The sequence below is a fragment of the Cibotium barometz genome, chromosome 30 (assembly GCF_041138505.1).
Source record: "Cibotium barometz isolate CiBa-2024 chromosome 30, ASM4113850v1, whole genome shotgun sequence".
Classification (NCBI taxonomy): domain Eukaryota; kingdom Viridiplantae; phylum Streptophyta; class Polypodiopsida; order Cyatheales; family Cibotiaceae; genus Cibotium; species Cibotium barometz.
The window spans coordinates 24,842,591-24,865,661 of record NC_141075.1 but is presented as its reverse complement, the minus strand read 5'-3'; the positions used below and the strand labels follow the sequence as shown (position 1 = coordinate 24,865,661).

General features: G+C 40.3%; 1 protein-coding gene across 3 annotated transcripts; it reads right to left on the bottom strand.

Moving 5' to 3' along the window:
- Positions 1 to 16,233: 16,233 nt before the first annotated feature.
- Positions 16,234 to 19,131, bottom strand: LOC147621311 (uncharacterized). Of its 3 annotated transcripts, none has more exons than XM_086824533.1 (4): positions 18,004 to 19,131; positions 17,020 to 17,898; positions 16,690 to 16,853; positions 16,234 to 16,571 (listed from the first exon to the last, which is right to left on the bottom strand). In XM_086824533.1, exons 1-4 carry the CDS (start codon positions 18,545 to 18,547, stop codon positions 16,404 to 16,406), a joined length of 1,755 nt encoding a protein of 584 aa, XP_086680659.1. In that variant the 5' UTR covers positions 18,548 to 19,131; the 3' UTR covers positions 16,234 to 16,403. The 3 variants fall into 3 exon arrangements, with proteins under 3 accessions (XP_086680659.1, XP_086680660.1, XP_086680661.1); XM_086824534.1 differs by having other exon boundaries at positions 16,236 to 16,596; XM_086824535.1 differs by having other exon boundaries at positions 16,441 to 16,576.
- Between the last annotated feature and the right edge of the window lie 3,940 nt (positions 19,132 to 23,071).

Genomic DNA, 23,071 nt, shown 5'->3' with positions numbered 1-23,071 from the left:
CATAGTAGAGAGAGAGAGAGAGAGAGAGAGAGAGAGAGAGAGAGAGAGAGAGAGAGAGAGAGAGAGAGAGAGAGGGAGGATAGGAATTGAGATTAGAGGGAGTGAGTGCATGCCATAACCTTCCAAGGAGTTGAGATTAGAGAGAGGGAGGATGCAATCATCAGAGAGAGAGAGAGAGAGAGAGAGAGAGAGAGAGAGAGAGAGAGAGAGAGAGAGAGAATGTGTGTGTGTTTGCAGGCCATTAGCTCATAGTAGAGAGAGAAAGGGAGAGTTGAGAGTAGATGACAAGATTTTAGAGAGAGGGATAGAGTGAGGCTATGCAGGACAAGCTCACAATAGAGAGATGAGTAGAGAGAGAGAGAGAGAGAGAGAGAGAGAGAGAGAGAGAGAGAGAGAGTTGGTTCAATTTTGGGGAGAAAAAGAGATTGAATTTTTTTTTGGACATATATGTGGGTTTGGGATAACTTTTAAAGCAAAAACTTTCAAAAATGAGAGAAAAGAAAATCACTATTTTTGGCCCCCCTTAGTTGCAAGATTGATGATGTGGAAAGTGCCAAGAGATCTCTGATTTTGTTAATTTAGTGGGGAAGTGGAGGCATTAAATGAAGGAGAAAAAGGTGAAGGCATTCAATGATGAGATAGAGTGGGTTTTAGGGAGAAATCAAGGTAAAAAATCGAATTTTTTACATATATATGGGTCTGGGGTCAGTTTCAAAGTATAAAACTTACAAAATGGGAGACAAAATTTATCCATTTTGGGCCCCCCTTAGTTACACGCTCGCTACTAGAAAGAGAAGAGGAGAGAGAATGACAACATTAGACCCTATTTTTTAGGATAGTAATGGGCTAGAAAGCTCAAATTATAGGCTCCAAGTAGCCCTCTTGATTGATGTTGTCTCCTTAAGAAAGCACAAAATTAGCCTTAATCCCTAAAAATTAGGAATCCTTACACGGCCCAAAAGATGTCCAGAGGTCTCCTAATGGTTATAGATACAATCTAGACCATGGTGGTGGCTACCATGCATTATGGACCTCAATTGTGGTCTAAGATGCCATGTAGGCCATCTATTATGATGGCCACAATGCATCATTGACCTTTGATGAGAATGTGGATGCAATCAAGGCCGTTTCTTTATTGTCCTTAGTTATCATGAACCTCGATCTAGGTCCGAGATGCCATATGGGTCATCTATTATGATGGATGCATGATGCATCATTGACCTCGATCAAGGTCCTAGATGCAATCGAGGCCGTAGCTTTCTCGACCTGAGTTATTGATGGTCCGTATACATTATCAACCTTAAGCGAGGTTTTGATGCATCCTGGCCATTCAAATTTTGAATTTTTTATTTGGCTTGTGGTAATTAATATGGATATTTTTATTTGGCTTGTGTGCCATGTGTCTTGGTGTAGAGCCTCAATCGAGGTATCTACATGGCATATGATGGTAAATCTTGATGTGTAAAGATACCTTGATTCAGGTATCTATGTGTCGTATGATGTTTCATGTCGACATGTCTAATGACCTCGTTCGAGGTTTGGGTTGTCAAGGACATATTCCTTGTTCGAGGTATGTGTTCATAAACATGTGTTTATCTTTTGTGGCTCAGGAACCTTGATCGAGGTACTATTGAAAATATCTCCCAAGGGGTGTCTCATTTTTTAAAAGACTACCAAAAGTTTCTCACCCTCATCTTGCAAAACTGCCGTAGATTATATATAGGTGTCTGGCATATATGTCATATAAGAATATGAAGATGAGATGAAGATGGATAAACATGAAATCTTCACTATTACCCTATATGTCCTATGAATATTTTTTGGCTCTTGTAGATCATGGGTGGTGGAAATTCCAAGATCACACACATCTTATTCTCATATATTATAGAGATGTCATTTTTGGAGATAATGCATCTAGGAATGACACCGTCTTTAATTCCAAGAATAAAACCATGTTAAACTCAAAATAAATATTTGAGTGGGTATAATAAGGTAGTCTACATCTTTCAAAAACTACTCTAGGGTATAATAAGGTAGTCTACATATTTGAGTGGGTATAATAAGGTAGTCTACATCTTTCAAAAACTAGTCTAGGGTGAGCAAGACACTCCTTCCACTTTGAGCACATGCAAAGGTTATCAACGAATATCCCTAGGATCTTCTAAAGGAGATCATTAAGTAGCTTGTGCATATTAATCATTTGAAGTTGGCAGCGAAATTAGTCAACTTGGATGGCATGACATGATAAGTTGCCTAGTCTATGGAAAATGATATCTTGTATTAATTAGGCTTGATTGTCACTTGATTGTGGCCTAAGAAGGTGTGCAAGAAGTTGTAAGCAAGGTCTTAGATTTACTCATATATATTGTTAGTAAAGAGCTGCACATATACCCAGGGTATATACGGGTAGTCATGGTCCTTGAAGCTATAAGGTAAATACCGTCATATCTAGGCCTCAAGCAAGTCAGGGATTCCATACAATTGTGGTACTTCCATCTGAAGACCCAATTTTCAATTTATGAATCTTCATTCTGAATATCAATTTGTATGAATTTCATCACACAATTACAATCTTTTAGTAGTACTCCACTAGCTTCTTGAGCTTGTGGCCCATGTTGGGGGGTAGAAGGTAGGGGGATGATGACCATGAGCCATGGCAACATTAACCTTTTTAAATTTGATGTAGACTCTAAGCTTTTTCTCGTTTGTTTTAGGAATGATCAATATTAGAACAAATGTCACTTTGGTCATAAGTCTCATGCATAGAGTCAAAATATGTATTCTCAATCACAGAAATATTTTGAATGGTACTCAAAGCATCAATAACTATGTTTTCTTTACCAGGTTGGTATTGAATAATATTTGAATAGAAGCTACCCATTTAATATGTCTATCAGAGAAAAGTGGTTGAGAAAGCAAATGTTTAATACTTTGCTCAATCACAGAAATATTTTGAATGGTACTCAAAGCATCAATAACTATGTTTTCTTTACCAGGTTGGTATTGAATAATATTTGAATAGAAGCTACCCATTTAAAATGTCTATCAGAGAAAAGTGGTTGAGAAAGCAAATGTTTAATACTTTGCTAAATCGGTTTTTATGAGAAACTTTGAGCCCATCAAATAATGTTTCCAAATTTTTAATGCTTGGACTACACAAACAACTCTTTGTCATAGGTGCTATACTTACTTTCAGTAGGACAAAAATTCATACTCTCAAAAGCAATAGGATGCCCATCTTGCATTAACACAACACCAATGCCCTTACCACTAGCACCGGTTTACAACCACAAAGAAAGAACATGAAAAATTAGGTAATTGTAACATGGGTACATGAGTAAGTGCATATTTTAATGCAAGAAAATATTTCTCGTAAAGTTCAGTCCATTCATAAGATTTGGTCTTCTTGAGATGTTCAATAAGATAATGTACCTTATACGCAAAATTACAGACAAACTTGCGATAATAGCTACACCCTAGAAAAGATTATAACTAATGAAGATTCTTAGGTCGTGGCCATGATGCAATAGTTTCTATATTCTTGGAATCAACATGGATTCTCTTAGCAGAAACTATCTGTCCCAAATACTCATTCTCACTCTGGAGGAAGAAGGTACTATTTTCAAGATTAAGGTAAAGTTTATTTTCCTTGAGCAAATTAAATACAATTTCCAAGTGCTTTTGTGCTCTTTCTCAGACTTACTAAAAACTAACATATCATCAAAAAGACAACAATAAACTTTTGATGTGGCTAAGAAAAATCATATTCATCATATGGCTAAAAGTCACAGGATCATTAGTAAGACCAAATGGCATCACTAAAACTCAAAGTGACTAGTCTGAGTTCTAAAAGCTGTTTTATAAATATCTTGGTTGGCCATTCTTACTTGATAATATCTATATTTAAGATCAATTTTACTAAAGACGTTGGCTTTGTCGAGTAGATCATCAATTCTAGGAATTAGAAGTCTATTCTTGACAATATTCTTGTTGAGAGCCCTGTAGTCTACAACACACATACAATAAGTACCATTTTTCTTCTTTACAAGGAATGGTGCTCCATATGGTAAACTACTAGGTCTAATAAATTCTCAAGAAAGCAAATTCTTGATTTGAGTCTGAATTTCTCTTTGCTCAAGAGGGTTAGTGCAATTATAATTTTGATTTTGATTTAAAACGAGAACGAATCATATCAAGATGAAGAGCATGTGCAAGACGTTCAGAAATAAAATCATGTGTACTACCATCGTCATATCCAATATTGTGATTTCTTTATTTTGAATTTTTCCTTTCATTTTAAGTAAAGTGTGTGGTGAAAAAGAATGAGGATCAAGGTTAGGAGTATCTTCTTGGTTGAACTCATTACCATCAAACTCTGGCTCGTAGTTTTTAATGTAAGCATCATCATCATCTCCAGTTGTAGTGTCTTCATCACCATCCACCATGTTCAGTCAAGTAATTGCCTTATGTTGTTGCTTGGATACTTACAGAATAGTGCCCCTTTTGATGGCAAGTCTAATATCAGACATTCTTTGCATTTTCATCTCAATTCGCCAAATCTAGAACATTTGTCTTCTTTAGTTCTCCACTTGCTCCATTGAACATTGTTGCTAATCTTTTCTTTATTTTCGGTGAATTATTGGTTCTCCACTTGCTCCATTGTTGTTGCCAATCTTTTCTTTATTGTTGGTGAATTACTGGTTCCTTTGATCTTGACCCTTGTAAAAAGGTCATTTGAATGAAGAACACTTGTCAAAACCACTAGAAGATATCGAAGCTTTGGAGAATTTAGAAGTACGATTCTCCTGTGGGAACCTTAGCACACCATTTTTCTTTTCACAATGCAAAGAAAGAGATTTAGCAAATGCAAGAGTATGAGAATAAAACATGTTGACCTCCTTTCTAATCTTTGGATCCAAACCTGAAATAAACTTCCTTTCATGCACTTCCAACTTTCTTTTGGTCGTGACATCTCCGTTTGAAGCCATGAATATTTTTTATTTAAAAAAATCTTCTCTTCTTGTACTAAATATTTATCACCTTCACTCCCCCCAACCATGCTTTGATACCATTGATGAGACAAGAAATTGGACATGGGGAGATACATCACTACTAACTATCAAACCGATCAAGTTACATAGACTTCAACAGTTATCTTAAGTAAAATAGCATTAAAACATTTTGAAAATAGTCACATGCGAGAGTATTGGGTGCCATCTCTCGCCCCTAAGAAGTATCGACATACTCCCACTTCTTGGGTATTTATGTCTTTATTAACAAAAACAGCCCACATGCCAAAAATAGTTACACGCTCTTGCTGCATGGGCTTGCTCTTTACAAAAAATAAGATTTGCTTTTACCAAAAGCTTAAATAAATCCTTCCTATCGAATTCACTAAGGGAAAATACCTATAAACCCCCAAGAGTTAGTTCACATGCAACCAAATTAATAGGTCGACGCCCATGTATAACAAAAGTGGGCGGTAATATCTCATACAAAAATATCTCATAGTAAATACCACGACCAAAATACCAAAATCATTGGTTATCCCTCTAACGCCAAATATAAAAGGAAAACCTTCTTGGTAATTGCTCATGCTAAATCATCGCCATATCAAGTCCCAGTCATACCAACTTACATGCATAAAACTTGTCAATCTCACCAACCTACAAGTTGTCCATTCAAACACATTTATATACATTAGCAACACATGTTAAAATTTCTCAACATCACATAAGAATTAAACCTAACACTTAGTTCTAGCCATCCCTAAATTCATATGTCCTACACATGGAATATTCGGAATCACCGAAGTGCCATGCTACAAACATAGTGGTAATTAGGCATCCCTAATAACCACAGAGGGACAGACGAAACACAACAACACAAAGCAACTATAGACGCGCTTGATAGACGTGCAAAATAGTAGGCGCGTCCATAGGCGTTGCTTGAATAGAGAAATTACGGGCGCGTCTAACAACGCGTCTCATAGCGCATGTATTTGCGCGTGTATTGACGCGTCTATTGGGGCGTCTACACTGAAAATCTAACACTACGTCTAACAGCGAGTCTATTTTCGCGTGTATTAGAGCATCTATTTACGTGTGTATAAGGGCGTCTATTAGTTCGTCTATAGTGAGAATTAGATGCGTATCTAGATGCAAAACAAAGAGTACAAGAAGTGAGATTTTGGTGTAGGCTGGTAAATGTACATCACTGCTTTCCAAAAATTGCCCATGATTACCAAAGCACATAATTTTAACAAAAACATCAATGCTTTTTTGCAAACCCACATATACAAAAAATAAGTGAGGTAAGGAGAATGAGACAATATGTAAAATAGTTTAGCCAATATCAATGATGGGCTGCAGTTCAATCTCATCCTCAATAAGATCAACCCTTGCCAAACTATCTACTTCAAAATCCAAACAAGTGTTTAGATCTACAAATACATTCAACCCACTACTACTTGTGCTACTCATGTGCTCATCGAAATCAGCATCACCAATGGTAGGCTCGTCCTCACGGGGTAATGGCCTCAATATCTGTATCTCCTATCTCATGATCATCCTCCTCTCTTGTATCACAGTCATCATCACCTCCATGGCCATGATCATCCTCCATACGCTCCATATTCGTAAATGTACTATACATCACCAATGGTAGGCTCGTCCTCACGGGGTAATGGCCTCAATATCTGTATCTCCTATCTCATGATCATCCTCCTCTCTTGTATCACGGTCATCATCACCTCCATGGCCATGATCATCCTCCATACGCTCCATATTCGTAAATGTACTATACATCACTTTGGAACGTGGCATATGCCACCATCTGTTATTATCCACCGTTGGTTGATAGACAACCTAATTCAAACACAAATACAATCATGTTATTTTCCTTGCATCGAAGGTATCAAATATGTGTGTACAGTACCTGTGAGTACTTTTATATGTGTGTACAGTACCTGTTCACATTGTTGCTAGTACTAGTGTGTCCTTCTTACTTTGCCAAAACTTTGTGGAGTCAATAGTTACAAAGCCACTTGCATGGCGTTTGATTGTTGCATTAGGGCCTCTTTCCACCACATCCTTAAACCACTTTATATCCAAAACATACACAAAGAAGCGTCGAAAGTCAAGATTAATAATATTTTGGATTATGCCACAATAATCATCCATGGCTCCATTGGCTCCCTCAAAGCTAGCAATGACACCGCAATCTTGTGTGTTTCTCTTATCATCAATCCGTTGTGTTCGAAAATGCTTGCCTTGACACCATATAGCATTGAACATAGTGCACTACACCAAGACAAAATCAATTAAATAAGCAATCTAAATTATTGAAAGCTCCTAACTTATGCATAACATTCTATATACCGATCTTGCTCATGCATCCCCTAGCATACTCCCATTCTTTCATTGTGATATGCATCCCCTCGTCTTTCTCTGCTTTCTCCATTTTGTCAAGTAGCCAATCCACATGAATATCCTTTGGAAGTGCTCTTAGATACTGAGGGTATGGCACACGAGATCCGTGGTGTGTACGAAAAAGGGCCCTTTCTTCTTGTCTTCTTGCCTTTGCATCCTCATATCTTGTCACCCATCTTTTCATCACATCACTATTTAAGCACACAATAGAGGTTGATATTATTAAGCAACTCTGTGTCTATTACTTTGTTGCGTCCTTTCCCTTGAGGCACAATAGAGGTCATCCTTAGGTCTTCATCATCTCTCCATAGTCGTGGGAGAGAGCTATCCACATCAACAAGAAACTCAAAAAGATATACAAGTGACTCTTGTATCAACCAACCCTCGGCCATGCTTTCTCGGGTCTTGCCTTTTGTCTCACGAAACCCTTCAAGGTCTTCATGAAGCGCTTGAGGAAGAACAACATCGTGCATGTATAGTACCACATATAGCAATCTCATCCACCAAATGCACTATGAGATGTAGTTGGCTTGTGAGAATAGAACGTGAAAATGTCTCCTCCAGTAAACAAACCACCTCCACTGACATAACTCAAGCATTCTCAAGCATGGTGGGATCTATTTCCTTTGAGCTCACATACCTAGAAATGAAAAAGTACACCATATTAGCAATATGAACACCTTGCATGGAGCATTGATACGCATCACATTTTGTATCATGTAAAGTACCTCACAAGCTCGCCCATCTTGTAAATACAATCTTTCACGTCCTTCGATGCACTACGAGAAATGCTAGTAGTAGTATGAACTAAACACACGAGGAATGGTTGATTAGTTTCTTCTAATTCACTCACAAATTTTAAAGGAAAAAGATATTATGCACATAAAATACTTACTTGGAGCATCTTGTGTCAATCATGAGATTTCAAGCCATATAATTGCTCTACACCTCTTTTCTTGCTCTTTGTAAAGGCCCCCTTCAAACACCTCATGCATCCAGTGGGAGTACGAATTGTAGTAATAGCACGCTTCACCGCGACCATCTCTAGCTTTGATAACCTCCACGGTGCACGAGGTACAAAAACATGCCCCATCCAATCTCCCGCTATGAGTGATTGTGGGAGGACTTCATTCCAAGGGGCAACATATCTATGATGATGAGGTGGGAGAAATCGATGGTGATTCTCATCATAGATGACCTTATTCAATGCGTCTGCCCATGAGGCAACAAGCAAAGGACCACAAACAGGACATGCATGGTAACCCGATGACCCGATGTAGTGAGACCTGAACAATAGACGCAATTAAGAGTTGAAGGTGGGTTTAGGGTGCCACATCCTTTGCCTACTCATAATTAGAAGTGCAATGCTTACCTGAACACTCGCCATAGCCTAGGAAGTCATGCATCGTCCACATCAAGATTGCTTTGCAGTTGAAGTCTCGTGACGAGGGAGACCTGCTCACATCATGCACCTCGATACCTCTCCAAAGTATCTCTAGCTCGTCAATCAAAGGCTCCACAGGATTTTTGACTTTATGTTTCCCTGGAATTAGAAGGGATAACATAACATGTCCTTTCTTAATCGCCATAGAGGGTGGAAGATTATAATTCACCAATATCACTGGCCATACACTGTAAGAGGTGCTTTTGAGACCAAATGGATTCACACCGTCTATACCCAATCCCAAGTCTCAAGCTCCTAGGTTCTTCCTTGAAGCTTGGCCATGTGTCTTCAATATTCTTCCACGCAAGAGTGTCTGCGGGAGTTCTCCACTTGCCATTGGTTGATCGATGGGAGGAATGCCATGACATGAGCTCTGCAATGGAACATATGTTGGATGCGAGGGATTATGGGAAAATGTCGCAGAACCTTACGAGAGGCACGTTTTGAGATCTGCTCTATATCTTGCCTCTCCACAAGTAGGACACTCTCTTGCATCCTTATGTAGTCCACGAAACAAAACGCAATCGTTGACGCATGCATGGATGCGCTTGTAATCTAATCCGCCAAGCGAGGTCACATGTTGCCTTGCCATATCTCTTGAGGTTAGTAATTTATTCTCCCTTGGAAGCATTTTATACAATAGCCTGCACATGAAGACCATAAATGAGGAAAAGCATTTGAGTAATTAACCCACTAGCATAGTTCACCATGTTTGCAAAATAGACTTTAAAGCTTACTTGCATTGCCCAAATGGACCAAATGGATTCACATCGTCTATACCCAATCCCAAGTCTCAAGCTCCTAGGTTCTTCCTTGAAGCTTGGCCATGTGTCTTCAATATTCTTCCACGCAAGAGTGTCTGCGGGAGTTCTCCACTTGCCATTGGTTGATCGATGGGAGGAATGCCATGACATGAGCTCTGCAATGGATTTGCACTTGAACATATGTTGGATGCGAGGGATTATGGGAAAATGTCGCAGAACCTTACGAGAGGCACGTTTTGAGATCTGCTCTATATCTTGCCTCTCCACAAGTAGGACACTCTCTTGCATCCTTATGTAGTCCACGAAACAAAACGCAATCGTTGACGCATGCATGGATGCGCTTGTAATCTAATCCTCCAAGAGAGGTCACATGTTGCCTTGCCATATCTCTTGAGGTTAGTAATTTATTCTCCCTTGGAAGCATTTTACACAATAGCCTGCACATGAAGACCATAAATGAGGAAAAGCATTTGAGTAATTAACCCACTAGCATAGTTCACCATGTTTGCAAAATAGACTTTAAAGCTTACTTGAGGAATGCATTCAAACTTGCATTGCTCCATCCATAGATGGTTTGCAAGTTTAGTAACTCAAGGGAGGCACGTAGAACAGAGAATGTGCACCCCTCAAACAGTGGAGTCGATGCTACTGTAAAAAGATCGTCTTGCTCCATGCTATCATCCCTCCCTTCGGATTGATGGACACATAAATCCCACACCATATCATCAAACACCTCCTCCTCCACGGCTTCATGAGGTAATGGCGGAGGGCTACTATCACCATCACTCCATGCATCCGTTAACGATCCCTCCTGAAGATCCCACCTCATATCGCTGACGCTTTGCCTCCTCACGACGAGCATAGGGCAACATATGCGGGTGTGGCACAGCATCCTGTATCAAATTAAAACGGGATCATAACTCAAACATATGAACACCCATAGGTATCTCAATCAACCTTAACTCTTTAACACTTACCATGTTTACAGTCGCACCCCATTCTCCATACTTTGAGATGTGATTGAGTGTAATCCTGCGTGCACGATACATGTTTCTTCGACATCGATCACACATACATTTGATTTTTTGCTCCAACCACATTTCACGATGGTGGATATGAAGGGATTCATCCTCACTGGAGCTAGATATCCTACAAATAAAGAACCCAAAAAAATTACTCTTATGTCAAATATTTAATCTAAAAACTCTGTGGCGCGTCTAAAACCGCGTTTGTTTTGTGTGGTACGCGGTTTTAGACGCACTGTTAGATGCCATTTTAGATACTCTTTGTTCTTTGCTCTCTTTGAAACGACTGTTTTTGTACAACAACTGTGTTTTTGTGTCGGGCACGTCGAGCGCAATGCATGTCCTTTTCGTCTTTTTGAATAGTATGTCTGTCACCAGAACGCGTCTATAGACGCATCTGAGGAAGCGTCTAAAATCGCGTATATAGACATGTCTGCTCTGTGCTGGAAACAGGTAGCCGCGTCTATAGATGTGTCTACTCTGTGTTGGAAACAGGTAGCCGCATGTATAGATGTGCTGTTAAACGCGCAGATAGACGCTGTGTTTTTTTCTCTTTTTTTCCCCCTCTCACCTCCTCTCTTTTTCTCTTTTTTTCTCCTCTCTTTTCCTTCTTTTCCTTCTTTTTTTCTCCTCTCTTTTCCTTCTTTTCCTTCTTTTCCTCTCCTTTCTCCTCTCTTTTCCTTCTTTTCCCCCTCTTTTTTCTCTATTCTCCTCTCTTTTTCTCTCTTTTACCCCCAATTTTTCTCCCCTCTTTTCCTCTCCTTTCTCCTCTCTTTTATCCCCGCTGTGCATGCCTTTTCTACTCTCTTTCCTTCTCTCTTTTTCTCTTCTTTTTCTCAGTTTAGTTCATCATCAGTAATCTTCTTTTTTTCTTTTTTCCAGTTCATCATGTTACCAGGAAGCGCTTTAGGCTCACCTGATCCTCGGGAATCCATCTTTCGGGACTTATATCACCTTTTGGGGCACCCTCCCAGTCCTGCGGAGTTATATGGCTACATGACGGGTACTCTAAACACCCCCCAGGAGTCGGCACTACAGACTCCAAACCACCCCAACCCCACACCTTTTGAGATTACCCCAGTGGAGTCAACACAGCCCAGCCGGCTACATAGCCGAGACCCTTCCCCCATGCCGTCCTATGTCCCTTCCCCCATGCCGTCAGGAGACCCTTCTGCCTCGCAGAGCCATCGGCATACTCCCGTGCCCTCGAGACTTGGTTCTCCAGCAGCTACAAGTGGCCAGCGTAGTAGCTCTCGACACGACACAATAGCAAGCGTAGTAGCAGGGAGAGCGGAGGGGGATGCATGGCACAGTGCTTTGGGTGGGTGGTGGTGGGGGTGAGAATGATTCAAATGATCAAGATGTGCCTCCTGGTGATGGTACGATCTACTATGACATCACTCAGACAGGAGGCATCTTGATGGATGCAGGGGGGAAGGACATCATGGCCTTCATGCGCTCTCTAATTGCTAACAATTACAAAGATTTCTTTATTCACTACAAAGATCAACCAAAGAGGTTAGCGGATGAGACTCGCTGTTGTTCGCTCTAGGTATCCTAACCCCCCCAATGTTTAGTTCACAGATAAATGGGCCAAGTCAAAGATTGTTTCGATACTTAGCAATAAAAGATCTTCGCTTAAGAGGCATGCACTAGTGGAGCTTGCCAGGCTCTAGGGAGGTCAACCACCAAGGGGCCCGCCCCACACCGCTCACAAGCGTGAGTGGAAGAAAGCAATTAAGTCAGCGAAGGAGGAACCCCGTCTAAAGCACGTGGAGGCACGAAAGATCCAAATGGAGCGATATTATGGAAGCGTACATTTTGGAGCAGGGGGTGTTGAATCATGGGAGGCCCAGTTTGTAAGTATCGATCTCAAATTATATTGTTTATGTAGTTTATTAGTTAGGAGGTTGTTTCTTTGTACTAACCCCTCTGCAAATTGTGTCATCTTGCAGCTTGATATCGTGGGTAGGTACCCTACTCCGGTCGAGACAGCCTACCACCGCCACCATCGCAGAGGAGATACATGGAGGCACTTCTATAATGACGGGTTGATTACTGAGGAGCAGTATATCCGGGCTACTGGAGAGTCTCTCGAGGTATTTGAAAGTGATTAAATAATGTCAATATTATAAATAAAGATTTGATTTTTCATACATTGATATATGTTGTCCCTTGTTTACAGGACCCTGCACAAGAAGATGAGGATGAAGACGAGGAAGGAGGCGGAGAAGGGAGCACAGAAGGGAGCGAGGAGTAGTGCTAGCTACTCTTTTTTGTACTTAGCCACCACTGGCTTGGCTTCGTGCCTCTTGTATATACACTCCTCTTATTTTTTGTACTTGAAGCCACAGGACGTGGCTTAGCTTCGTGCTATATGTACATACATGCTATATGTACATACAAGCACTTTTTGAGCTATCAATTAATGCCTTGTAACTAAACGTTTCGAAGTTATAATGTTTTTATTTGGAATTGTAATTAATGTCAGCTATAGACATGCTTGCAAGAGCGCCAATTAAAATGCGATTGGCTGTAAGAATTGAATTACACAATGTGGAAATGGGATTCCTGTAACTACATAGCATACACAACATACACAGCATTCTGTTAAAGCACACAAAATTTAAAAAATATTCTGCAGTGCGTCTATAAACGCGTCTATACACGCGTTTGTCTGTTCAAAATGCGTCTATTTGTGCGTCTATAAATGCGTCTACTCTGGTCTGGTTGGCGTGTATAAACATGTCTATACAGGTGTCTATTTGCGTGTTTCTATGTTTTTTAAATTTTTCCCCGACTGTCTATTTGCACGTCTATATGCACATATATAGGTCCGTTTATAGGTGCGTCTATTTTCTACCTTTTAAACACGCTTTTAGACACGGGTCTGTAGATGCGTTGATAGACGTGAAAATAGACGCGCCCGTAAGTTTTTTTTTAGTTAAGTAAACGCGTCTGTGTGCGCGTCTGTAGGTGCTTTGTCTTGTTGTTGTGAAAAAACCATAACAAATCCTAATTTCTCTCATTAATCCATCTCACACAATACAGAGAAGCCTCATAGCTAGCTTCATTCTCCTTCACCAAAATTACATATTCCTAGTTTTAATGTCCACACACTTGGCTAGTTGGGCATGGCCATTATTATCCACACACTACTAGACTACTATCCACACATCTAATGCTATATCCACCAGTTGTTGACGATAAGCTTACATTCTCAACAATCGAGGTCCGACAAGATGAGGGCGTCTAGCTTTCTAGAGTGTGTGTGCCCAATCTAATGTGACTCCCATGGGCATGCTGTGTGAGGGGGAAATGCGGTATAGTCTCTTGTATCCATTGGTAGGAAGATCCTTGGTAATTTAAAGCACTATCGTCTATTTCCCAAAATGTTTCTTCCTCTCAAGTGCACGAAAGGGAATTTTTGGCAATCCAAATAGTAATCTTTGGATCCAAATTTTTGTTTATGACCTTTGGTAAAACCAAAAGGTTTATAGGTACTTTTGAATAGACTTTCTACCTTTCAATAAAATCTACCCTACTTCGATGAAAATTTACATAACTTCTTGCTTCTTTATACCATGCTCTCCCAAAAAATCACATAATTTATTAGAGAAATATTCTGTCACTATCTGACCTTAAACATTTTATGTGCGTATGCCTTTATTTTTCTCTACCATAGATTTGCATTTTTAAAAGTCAGTAAAAACTTTAGTTTTTTGTTTCATGATATACACCCACAATCTCCTAGTGTGGTCATCAATGAAAGATACATAATAATAGCATCTTGTGATGTCATCTTTATTTTACCCTAAACATTAGCATGGACCACATCTAAAGTTCATTGAATTGCATGCTTATCATGTAAAAATGTACGCTTAACTTACTTACTTAATTGGCACACACACATACTCTGTGCATTCCATAAACTTTAAACTTTGGCAAACTTGTAGTAATACTTGTATTAGTCATGTAAAAATGCATGATTAACTTGCTTACCTAATTGGCATGCTTCACATACTCTATGAATTCCATGCACTTTAAACTTTCACAAATCTATTTTAATACTTTTAGCCTACATATTCTTTAGCTTTGAATATTGACATGTCTAATGTGTTTATGCCAAATACCAATGTCTACAATTGCTCATGTATCATATGCAAACATTACAACCTTGACTTCATACATGCTTACATCCACCAATGTGAACTTTCTTCCAATGCTTATTTTCTTGATTCAAGTGGCATTAATTATTGAATCTTCCATAATAACATCCGTGAGGAAAAAATGTCACTTATAAACCCATGCTCAATCTTTTATCTAATAGAAATTAAGTTCTTTGTAATGTTCGGCACATGATGCACGCCAATAGGATACTTCATTTTTCATCCAATGAACAATAGGTTCAAAATTTACAACAATGCCAAGTCAATAAAGATGAGAGCTTGAGACGTAGTGGCTTCTTATTGGAAGTAAGTACCTAAAAAGAGATGACAAAGTATTTCTATGGAGTATTCGTGAACATTATTATTACCAAAAAATAAAATTAATTAGAGTGAAAGTTTCAAGAATATATTTTTATATGAGGATGTTGTGGCACCTCAAAAATTTGAGCCTAGTATTCTTGTGACTTCATGAAGAACAAGGCCTCTTATCATGTGTGTGTGTGTGTGTGCACACGCGCTATCACAAAAAACATATAAATTTAGCCATTTTCCATTATTGTCAGTGCACAATTGATATAAGGCCTTTGTTGGAAATGAAACTCTTGAAGGTATTACCCTTAGGTTATTGTATGTGTGCTCCTCAAATTAAGTGTTTATATGGTGTTGTTATAATCACTCATGTTTTCATGTTATAATCATGTAATTTGGTAGAACAAGTGATAATGTGGCGCTCCTCAACGAGGGATAAGAATATATGCCTTACTCAAAGGCATTAAAATGCTAAATTAAAACTTGAATATTGTTATTAAAGAGGTTTCATATGACCAAGACATCAAGTTTACGCACTTTGATTATTCACATGCCTTCATCAAAAGGACATGCAAGTTCAATGGATAAATGTAGAGAATAGTTTCCTCGTGTAGATGTTCAATGGATAAATGTAGAGAATAGTTTCCTCGTGTAGATGTTGTAGATGAATTATTGAAGGCGTCTAGAAACTTACAAGGTATAACCAAAGGCAAGCACAAAAAAGCACAATGAACTTCAATAATTAGACACCCAAGCTACACACATTTTTAACATAGAGGAGAAACCACACTTATAACATAGAGGAGAAACTCTACAAGCTACCCACAAAGAGAGAAAAATGAACTTAGCTAATTAGCTACCCAAACTACCCCCATTTAAAACATAGAGGAGAAATTCCACTTTTAGCATAGTGGAGAAACTCTTAAAGAGTCAAATTACCAATGGGTAAGATTGAAGTGACAAACCTGTGGCAAGTTAATAAAAGTAGAGTAGACACTTTAAGCACTCATAATAAACATGAAAAAAAAACACAAGACTACTCACAAATAGGGATGTGTGTGTGTGTGTGTGTGTGTGTGTGTGTGTGTGTGTGTGAGAGAGAGAGAGAGAGAGAGAGAGAGAGAGAGTGTGTGTGTGTGTGAGAGAGAGAGAGAGAGTGTGTGACAGAGAGCAAGAGAGAGATTTAAATCAAAAAGATGGTCTCATTTGTCAATCCCTCAACGTAAGCCTCAAACACAGGATTGTTTGAAGCATGCATCAGATTACACCTCAAAAAAGCATGGGACCGACATTAAAGTCCCACTCTCTCTAATGTTGGTTGTGCCCGCTCCAACCCAAGTTATTGGAAGGATCAAGTTCTTCCCAGAGCTGGAGGTGATCTTCCCCATCTGGCAAAGTGGGTACTGATAACCTTGTTGCTTGGTCGTCACCTGTCCTAGCAAGAGGGAGGGAAGACTGCAAGGAGTTTAGGTCAAATGGCCGCTGATATTCTATTGATTCTTTGATCACGAAAAGGAACGAGCCAAAGATGTGGGTTAGCTGCATTACCTGAGGAAGCGGATCTCCCAATTGATTGCATTCCACTCCACTAATAGCTGACGGCCTGCTAGTCTCAACGCGCGAAAAGAAGGCCGGGTTCACGCTGCTACTACAGCTAGCATCAAACATTGAATTTTCTCTTAAAGAACTTCTTGGGTTAATCAGCAAGATTCCTGTGTCACAAAAGTCTAACATGTAAGAGTTGCCTCAACAAAGACTCTATAAGGATCCTTGCTTAGCTCGGTTCTGTCATGAAGGTTGCATTCCTGCATGACATTGCAATGAAATGGGATAGCGAAAGAGGGAGTGTGTTGTAATGCATGAAAAATGACTCAGTACCTTTGCTAGTTGCTTGTAAGAATTGATCATCAGACGGTGTGACATAGTTCAATACAGCAGGTTGGCCACGACCAGCTGGTTGTGGTGGTTGTTGGTGGTGGTGCTGTGCAGGAGGTGCAAGAGACAAGGATATTCTAGGATCAATAAGCTGCAAATTACCATGCTGCCCAGGACTAGGGCTCCTAAACAAAGATAATCCCATGTGGAGGTAGCTATGGAGAGAGGAACCACTGGATTCGACTCCCTCTTCCAATCTTCCCAATTGCTGGTGAGGCCAGAGCAAAGCGGCCTGATTATCTTGATGGGGGGGCTTGCTGGTGTTGCGATTAGGCACAAGTAAAGTCTCTTGATGGAGGGGACTAATTAGCATAGGTTTGGGTTGTTGCTGCTGCTGTTGCGGTCGAGCCGCAGACACCGTCGAGCCAGCTAACTCGGGTGGAGAGGTGGAGCTTATGGGAGAGGAGGATGCTGGTTTCAAAGAAACCCTTCTAATCTTAGTGTGAGTCTCACCAGCAAGAGCAGTTGTACTACTTCTACTACTACCACCACCCTCTGCGTGGTGATCTGATGGTGATCTCTCTTCATTACTAGAGCCTGGAGGTGCATGACTCGGTAGTGGTGGTGGGTGCAGTTTTCTCTTGGCCCTTGCCTTGCGGTTTTGGAACCAGTAGAAGACATTGGCCTCTGCGATGGTGCCATATTTTCGAAGCTGGGCGGCGATGTCCACAATCATGTCACGCGAGGGTGTAGTGGTTCCGGAATTGAAGAGGGACTCCAAGATCTGAATCTGCTCTTGAGTAGGGCACCATCGTGGTCTTGGCGTGCATGCCTCCTCGTAACGTGCAGCAGCCGCTGCAGCTCCAGTAATCGCCGACTCGTCTATACAACAAGATCATGAGATAATGTAAGGCAAGAAGTAATCATCAGTCATAAATTAGACTAAGCTTAACCTTATACAAAGGTTCAGAATTGACGCATACTCACTTGTGCCGCCAGCTGATCTGCCTAAGCTCTCCAAACTCCGGCTCAACCCGGAATTATGCTGGCTTGCAAATTGAATCTGCTCCTGATTTGGATAAATGTTCTCAATATATATTCTAGGATCAAGAGGAAATTGTCCACCCTTGTTGTAAGAACGCAGAAACTGTTCACTATATAACTGCTCTTCAGGCATCGAGAGAGGTAGATTAAGTGTATCCCCGAGCATGCTTGCAGCAGCAGTAGCAGAAGGAGGCCGAGGAGGCGGAGGTTGCTGCAATAGCAGTTGCTCCTCTCTTGTGTTAGATGCAGCTTGCAAAAATTGGTGCCTCGATAATCCCTCCAACATCAGCCTTTCTGCGCGACCAGCCATGTCTGCAGAGTAATGAGAAACAGGCGGCCATAGGTTGACACTGACCTGTTGCTGATGCTGGTGCAGGTGAGGGTGGCTTGCGATCTCAGAAGTGCTGCTGCTGCTGCTGATTGGTAGAGGTGGTTGTCTGTCTGGGGCGAGAGGGTTGTCTGGGTCTGCACCTTCTTCTGGGAACATGGCTTGGTGCGGCAATGTCGCTGCAACAACAGAAGCAGCAGCGGCACCTGGGTGGGTGGTGCCTTTGCAGGAGGGCCGCTGTATATAATGCTGTGTTCTTGTCCAGTAGGATGCAAGCAACTAAATATATCGTGGACGGGCCATGGCGGAGCTTGTGTCTTAGCACGTGACAACTAGTAGAAAGACAACTCCATGTTCGATAAGCAATCAAGGGTCAGGGTACCGAGTACTACTAGCACTACTAGCAGAGCAGCAGCAGCAGGAGAGGCCAGCCTGCTGCCTGCTGTGTCGTGGAAGTAATTGGCTCACCTCATCCTTGCCTTTGGTACGGGCAAGTAAAGCTTCAATGTACTGCTAGATCAACCGGCACGCTGCAAATTATGATGCTGCAAGACAAGAGGTAGTGCGCGCCTGGGAAGGAAATCAACGGCTAGAGATGGCCGGCTGGCTTTTTCCGTGAAAAAGAAAAGGAAATATTTGAAGGGCAGAAATATAATGAACCGAAGCGTGGAGGAGCTTGAAGCTGCTTGGCTAGCTAGCCAGCTATGGGCGGATGGAGTGCTGGTGTGGGAAGAGCATCTGTGAGAATTAGCACAAGGAAGTGCAGATGACGTGAGGGCACTGAGGGGTATATGTATACATGTATATATTTAATATACATGTGTATATATATATATATATACTCATAAATGTAAATATACATACATGTATATATATATAGAGAGAGATTTAGATATATATATATTTTTGAGTATATATAGATGTATGTATATAGTGTATATATACATATACACGCACCCTTTTTATAGTGTACAATTTAATTTTGTATATATATATATAGATATATTTATATTTATATTTATGAGTGTATATATATATATATACACACATGTATATATTTATGAGTGTATATATATATATATATATACACACACACACACACGCACACTTTTTATATAGTGTACAACTAATTGTCTTGCAAACTACAAATTACATTACCGTGTTGGCCTTGAACCAGTAGGATTATCCAGATCATGATGATGATTATATGATGATGATCAGGAGCAGTACTGAGAAGCAAAAACGCAGACGGAACCTCGAAAGGAGGGGACGCTCATCTACTGCCGTATAATGACCTAATAATTAGGATTAGAAGAGCCAAAAATATTCTCGGGCCGTGTGAAAAGAAGAGAAAGGGAGGGGGGGGGGCGGCGAGTGGGAATCTTGCACAGACTTCTTCTAGCCTCGACGCCCACCCTCCCAATAAAAATAAATTGCGACTTTCATAAATGGATAATTAATTTACCTATTTTTTTTTTCACTGAGCGCGCGTGCTACCTTTGCCTCTATAATTTATATACCCTCGTAGTGGTAGTGGTAGTGATAGCGATAGCGACAACAATGGCACCAATTAAATACAAAATCCCGGCCGCCAAGCCCCTTCTATCTCCAGGCTGCCCTCCCTTTGATGAAACGGTCTCCCATAAATCACTAAAAATATGCATTCTAAAATGTAGTACCAAACTCACATTCACACGCAAGCTTCGTGTCCTTCTCCACCCACCAAGTGTGAAAACGTGCACACTTCCTTAAGACAACCATGCATCAAAGTGGAGTCGCAATCTTTGCTATCCATGCAAACCTCATGCCCCAAAAGCAAATTTCACGTTTGGTTGTCGTTGCATGTAGCTACAAATGAGTGTCTCAAAATAAGAGTGGTTATGTGAATGCTTAAAATCCACAATTTGCTAGGTATTTTTCCGGTTGTAACTTAAAAAAATTAGGTTGGAACTTGGCATTGCCTTTACTTTCAAATAATTAAAAAAACTATATTCATGAAATTTTGTCCTATTCTAACAAATCTAGATTACTTTCAAGAATTACCTTTATTTTGTTTGGTTAGAAAAGAAAGCTCTTGTTTGTCTAATGCCAGTGCACATGATTGTTTCCACACCCATATATGAGCGGTTGTGTGATGCCTTGTCCTATCACTCTTCCACCTCATTTATGGTTAGGTAGAATAGCACCAAAAAAAACAATTTGTGACTCAAGCTTCATCATTTATGGTATGCCAATGGCAACTCTTAACAATGTGGCTTTATCATTGTGGATGTCAAAAAAAAAATTAAAGCCATCTTTTATATTAGAAAAAGAAGAAGAAGAAGAAAGGAAAAAGATACAAGACTATCCACCGATCCAGCTTAGGCTTTTTACACTGAGAATCCTAACTCGAGACCAATGGATAAGTGCAGGATACCAGTGTCCCCGATAGTGGATTTTAACAACTTTTAGCACATCTCCATGCATCATAAAGAGAAAAGTTAAAAGTGCTTTAGGTTAGTCCAAGAGTTGCTAAAATATATGAAAAGCACTTGGTTTCTTTGTTAGAGATACATAAATATAGTGTAAAGTAGTACTTAAAAAGTTAGAAAGTAGTCCACCTTACCATGCATTTACCTTAATACATAGTGGTATTTTTCAGTTAAGATCATCTTAGCCATAGCTAGATTGTGAATGTAGAAGACTAGTTCATTAATGTCTTTGCGCAAAAGAGATGTCATTTTCCAGTCGCAATCTAATCTTTTCTTGACTGTCTGCATAGATAGATTCTCTTTTGGTGTTAAACTCTTTTGTGCTTCCCTAACTTTGAGAATCTCTTCACATTCATTCCCAATAGCTTCTAGGCTTTGTGGTATGTGAAGGAAACCTCTATGTCCTCTCGTGCATCTATGTAAGCAAGCCTTCTCTCTCAGACTCTCGGACAATATTGGCATTCTCCTTGTTGAAAACTTTAGCATTCCTACTAATCCACACTACCCCCATAGATACTCAGCTCCATAAGACACATAAAATTCCTTTAGATTCTCCTAATAATAGAACTTCTTTCCAGTTTAACTCAAAGTCTTGTGATGGCCTAATGCACTTTTGCATTAGCCTGAGGCCATTCTGGTTCCCTTCGCAAGTGATGAAGAGATGGTTGATGGTTTCCTCCTCCCTTTTGTATCTCAAGAAAAGGTCATTCCCAATCCCCAACTTGTGGGGCCTTAGCATTTGTCTAAAGAGTCGAATGAGCCAAAGTAGAGTAGGGGAGGGATAATGGCGGCCCAAATACTAGAGAATTTGAAATTCAATTGTCTTTTGTCTCAGTGGATGTGCCATCAATTGTTCAGTTTGGTCTGTAGAGAGAAGGCATCGACTAGGGAGAATACACTTTGCTCCCACCTACGCTACTATTATGGGTTTAAAGGCCTCTCTACACTAAATTAGAGATAATTCATCCACATCCCACTTCTCATGAGGACTAGGTCCTCCTCCCTAAGTGTACTGGTTTGTTTGCGCCACTGGTCTTCAATGAATTACATTGGAGGCATGGATGTGAGACTTGATTTCAAACCTCTTTAAAATGTGATGTTCAATAGCATGGTTCTCTCACAACTGTGCAACATATCAACTAGGCAAGTAGTACATGCCCCCATGATTTGCCCACTTGCAATAATTAGAAGGGTGGTGGTAGCTTTTATTGTATTCAAGTGTGTGTAATAGTGATGTGTTGGGTTCAAAACGGGCAGTGGAAAGTGACCATCCAAACCTAGGACCTAGCTTCTTAGTTGACACATAGGGACCACATGCGAAAAATTGTTATGACATCAAAACTAATCAACAATTGATGCTAGCCCAAGTGGTATGATTGATTGGGTGTATTTGGCAAGACATGGATTCGAATCCCAATCAACTGCAACACGATTAATCTTTTATGTGAAAATTTTACCTTGGCTTTTGTCATGGACTACCCCCTGAGGCCAGACATATATTTTTTTGCCTCTGACATTTTTGGGTTCCTGAATCAAAGCTCACCAACTCGGCCTCACCACATTCGCCCCTATTGTGTAAACTTGAATTCACTATTATATTGGCAGGGCCATAAAAGAGACGTGTGCTCTAAAAAGTCCACAATTTCTTTTATTTTTAATTTATATCAATTTTATATAATGAGCTCTGCATAAGAACTTTAAATTTGCTAGTGAGGAGGAGCATGTTTTAGTAAAAGCAAGCAACTACTTCACCTTACGATAATGGAAATGTGTTGGGGTGTAGTGAAATAGGCTCTTTTTTTATTTGGTAAAAAAGTCAAGGCATCTCATATAGCGCTCGCGTCATCAATGCCCCGCTTGCCGAGGCAAACTCGTCATAGGTCAATGCAGCAAATGCTCTCGCAAGGCTCAAGAGTCAGGAGTCAGACTCCGTCTCTCTCTCTCACACGCGCGCGCACACACGCACTCACCCTCACACAGTGACACACACATACTCTCTCTCTTTCTCTCTCACACCTCACACGGTGACACACATTCTCTCTCTCTCTCTAACACACACACACATGCAGACAAACGTTTCTACCCCCTCCATCTGTCTCTCACTGTACACAGCGCACACGCAACAGCTTTTCTCTCTCTCTCTCTCTCAACCTTCTTTTATATTTTGCCCTTTGTCTGCTCACAAACAAGTAGAGTTCAGAACTTCAGACGA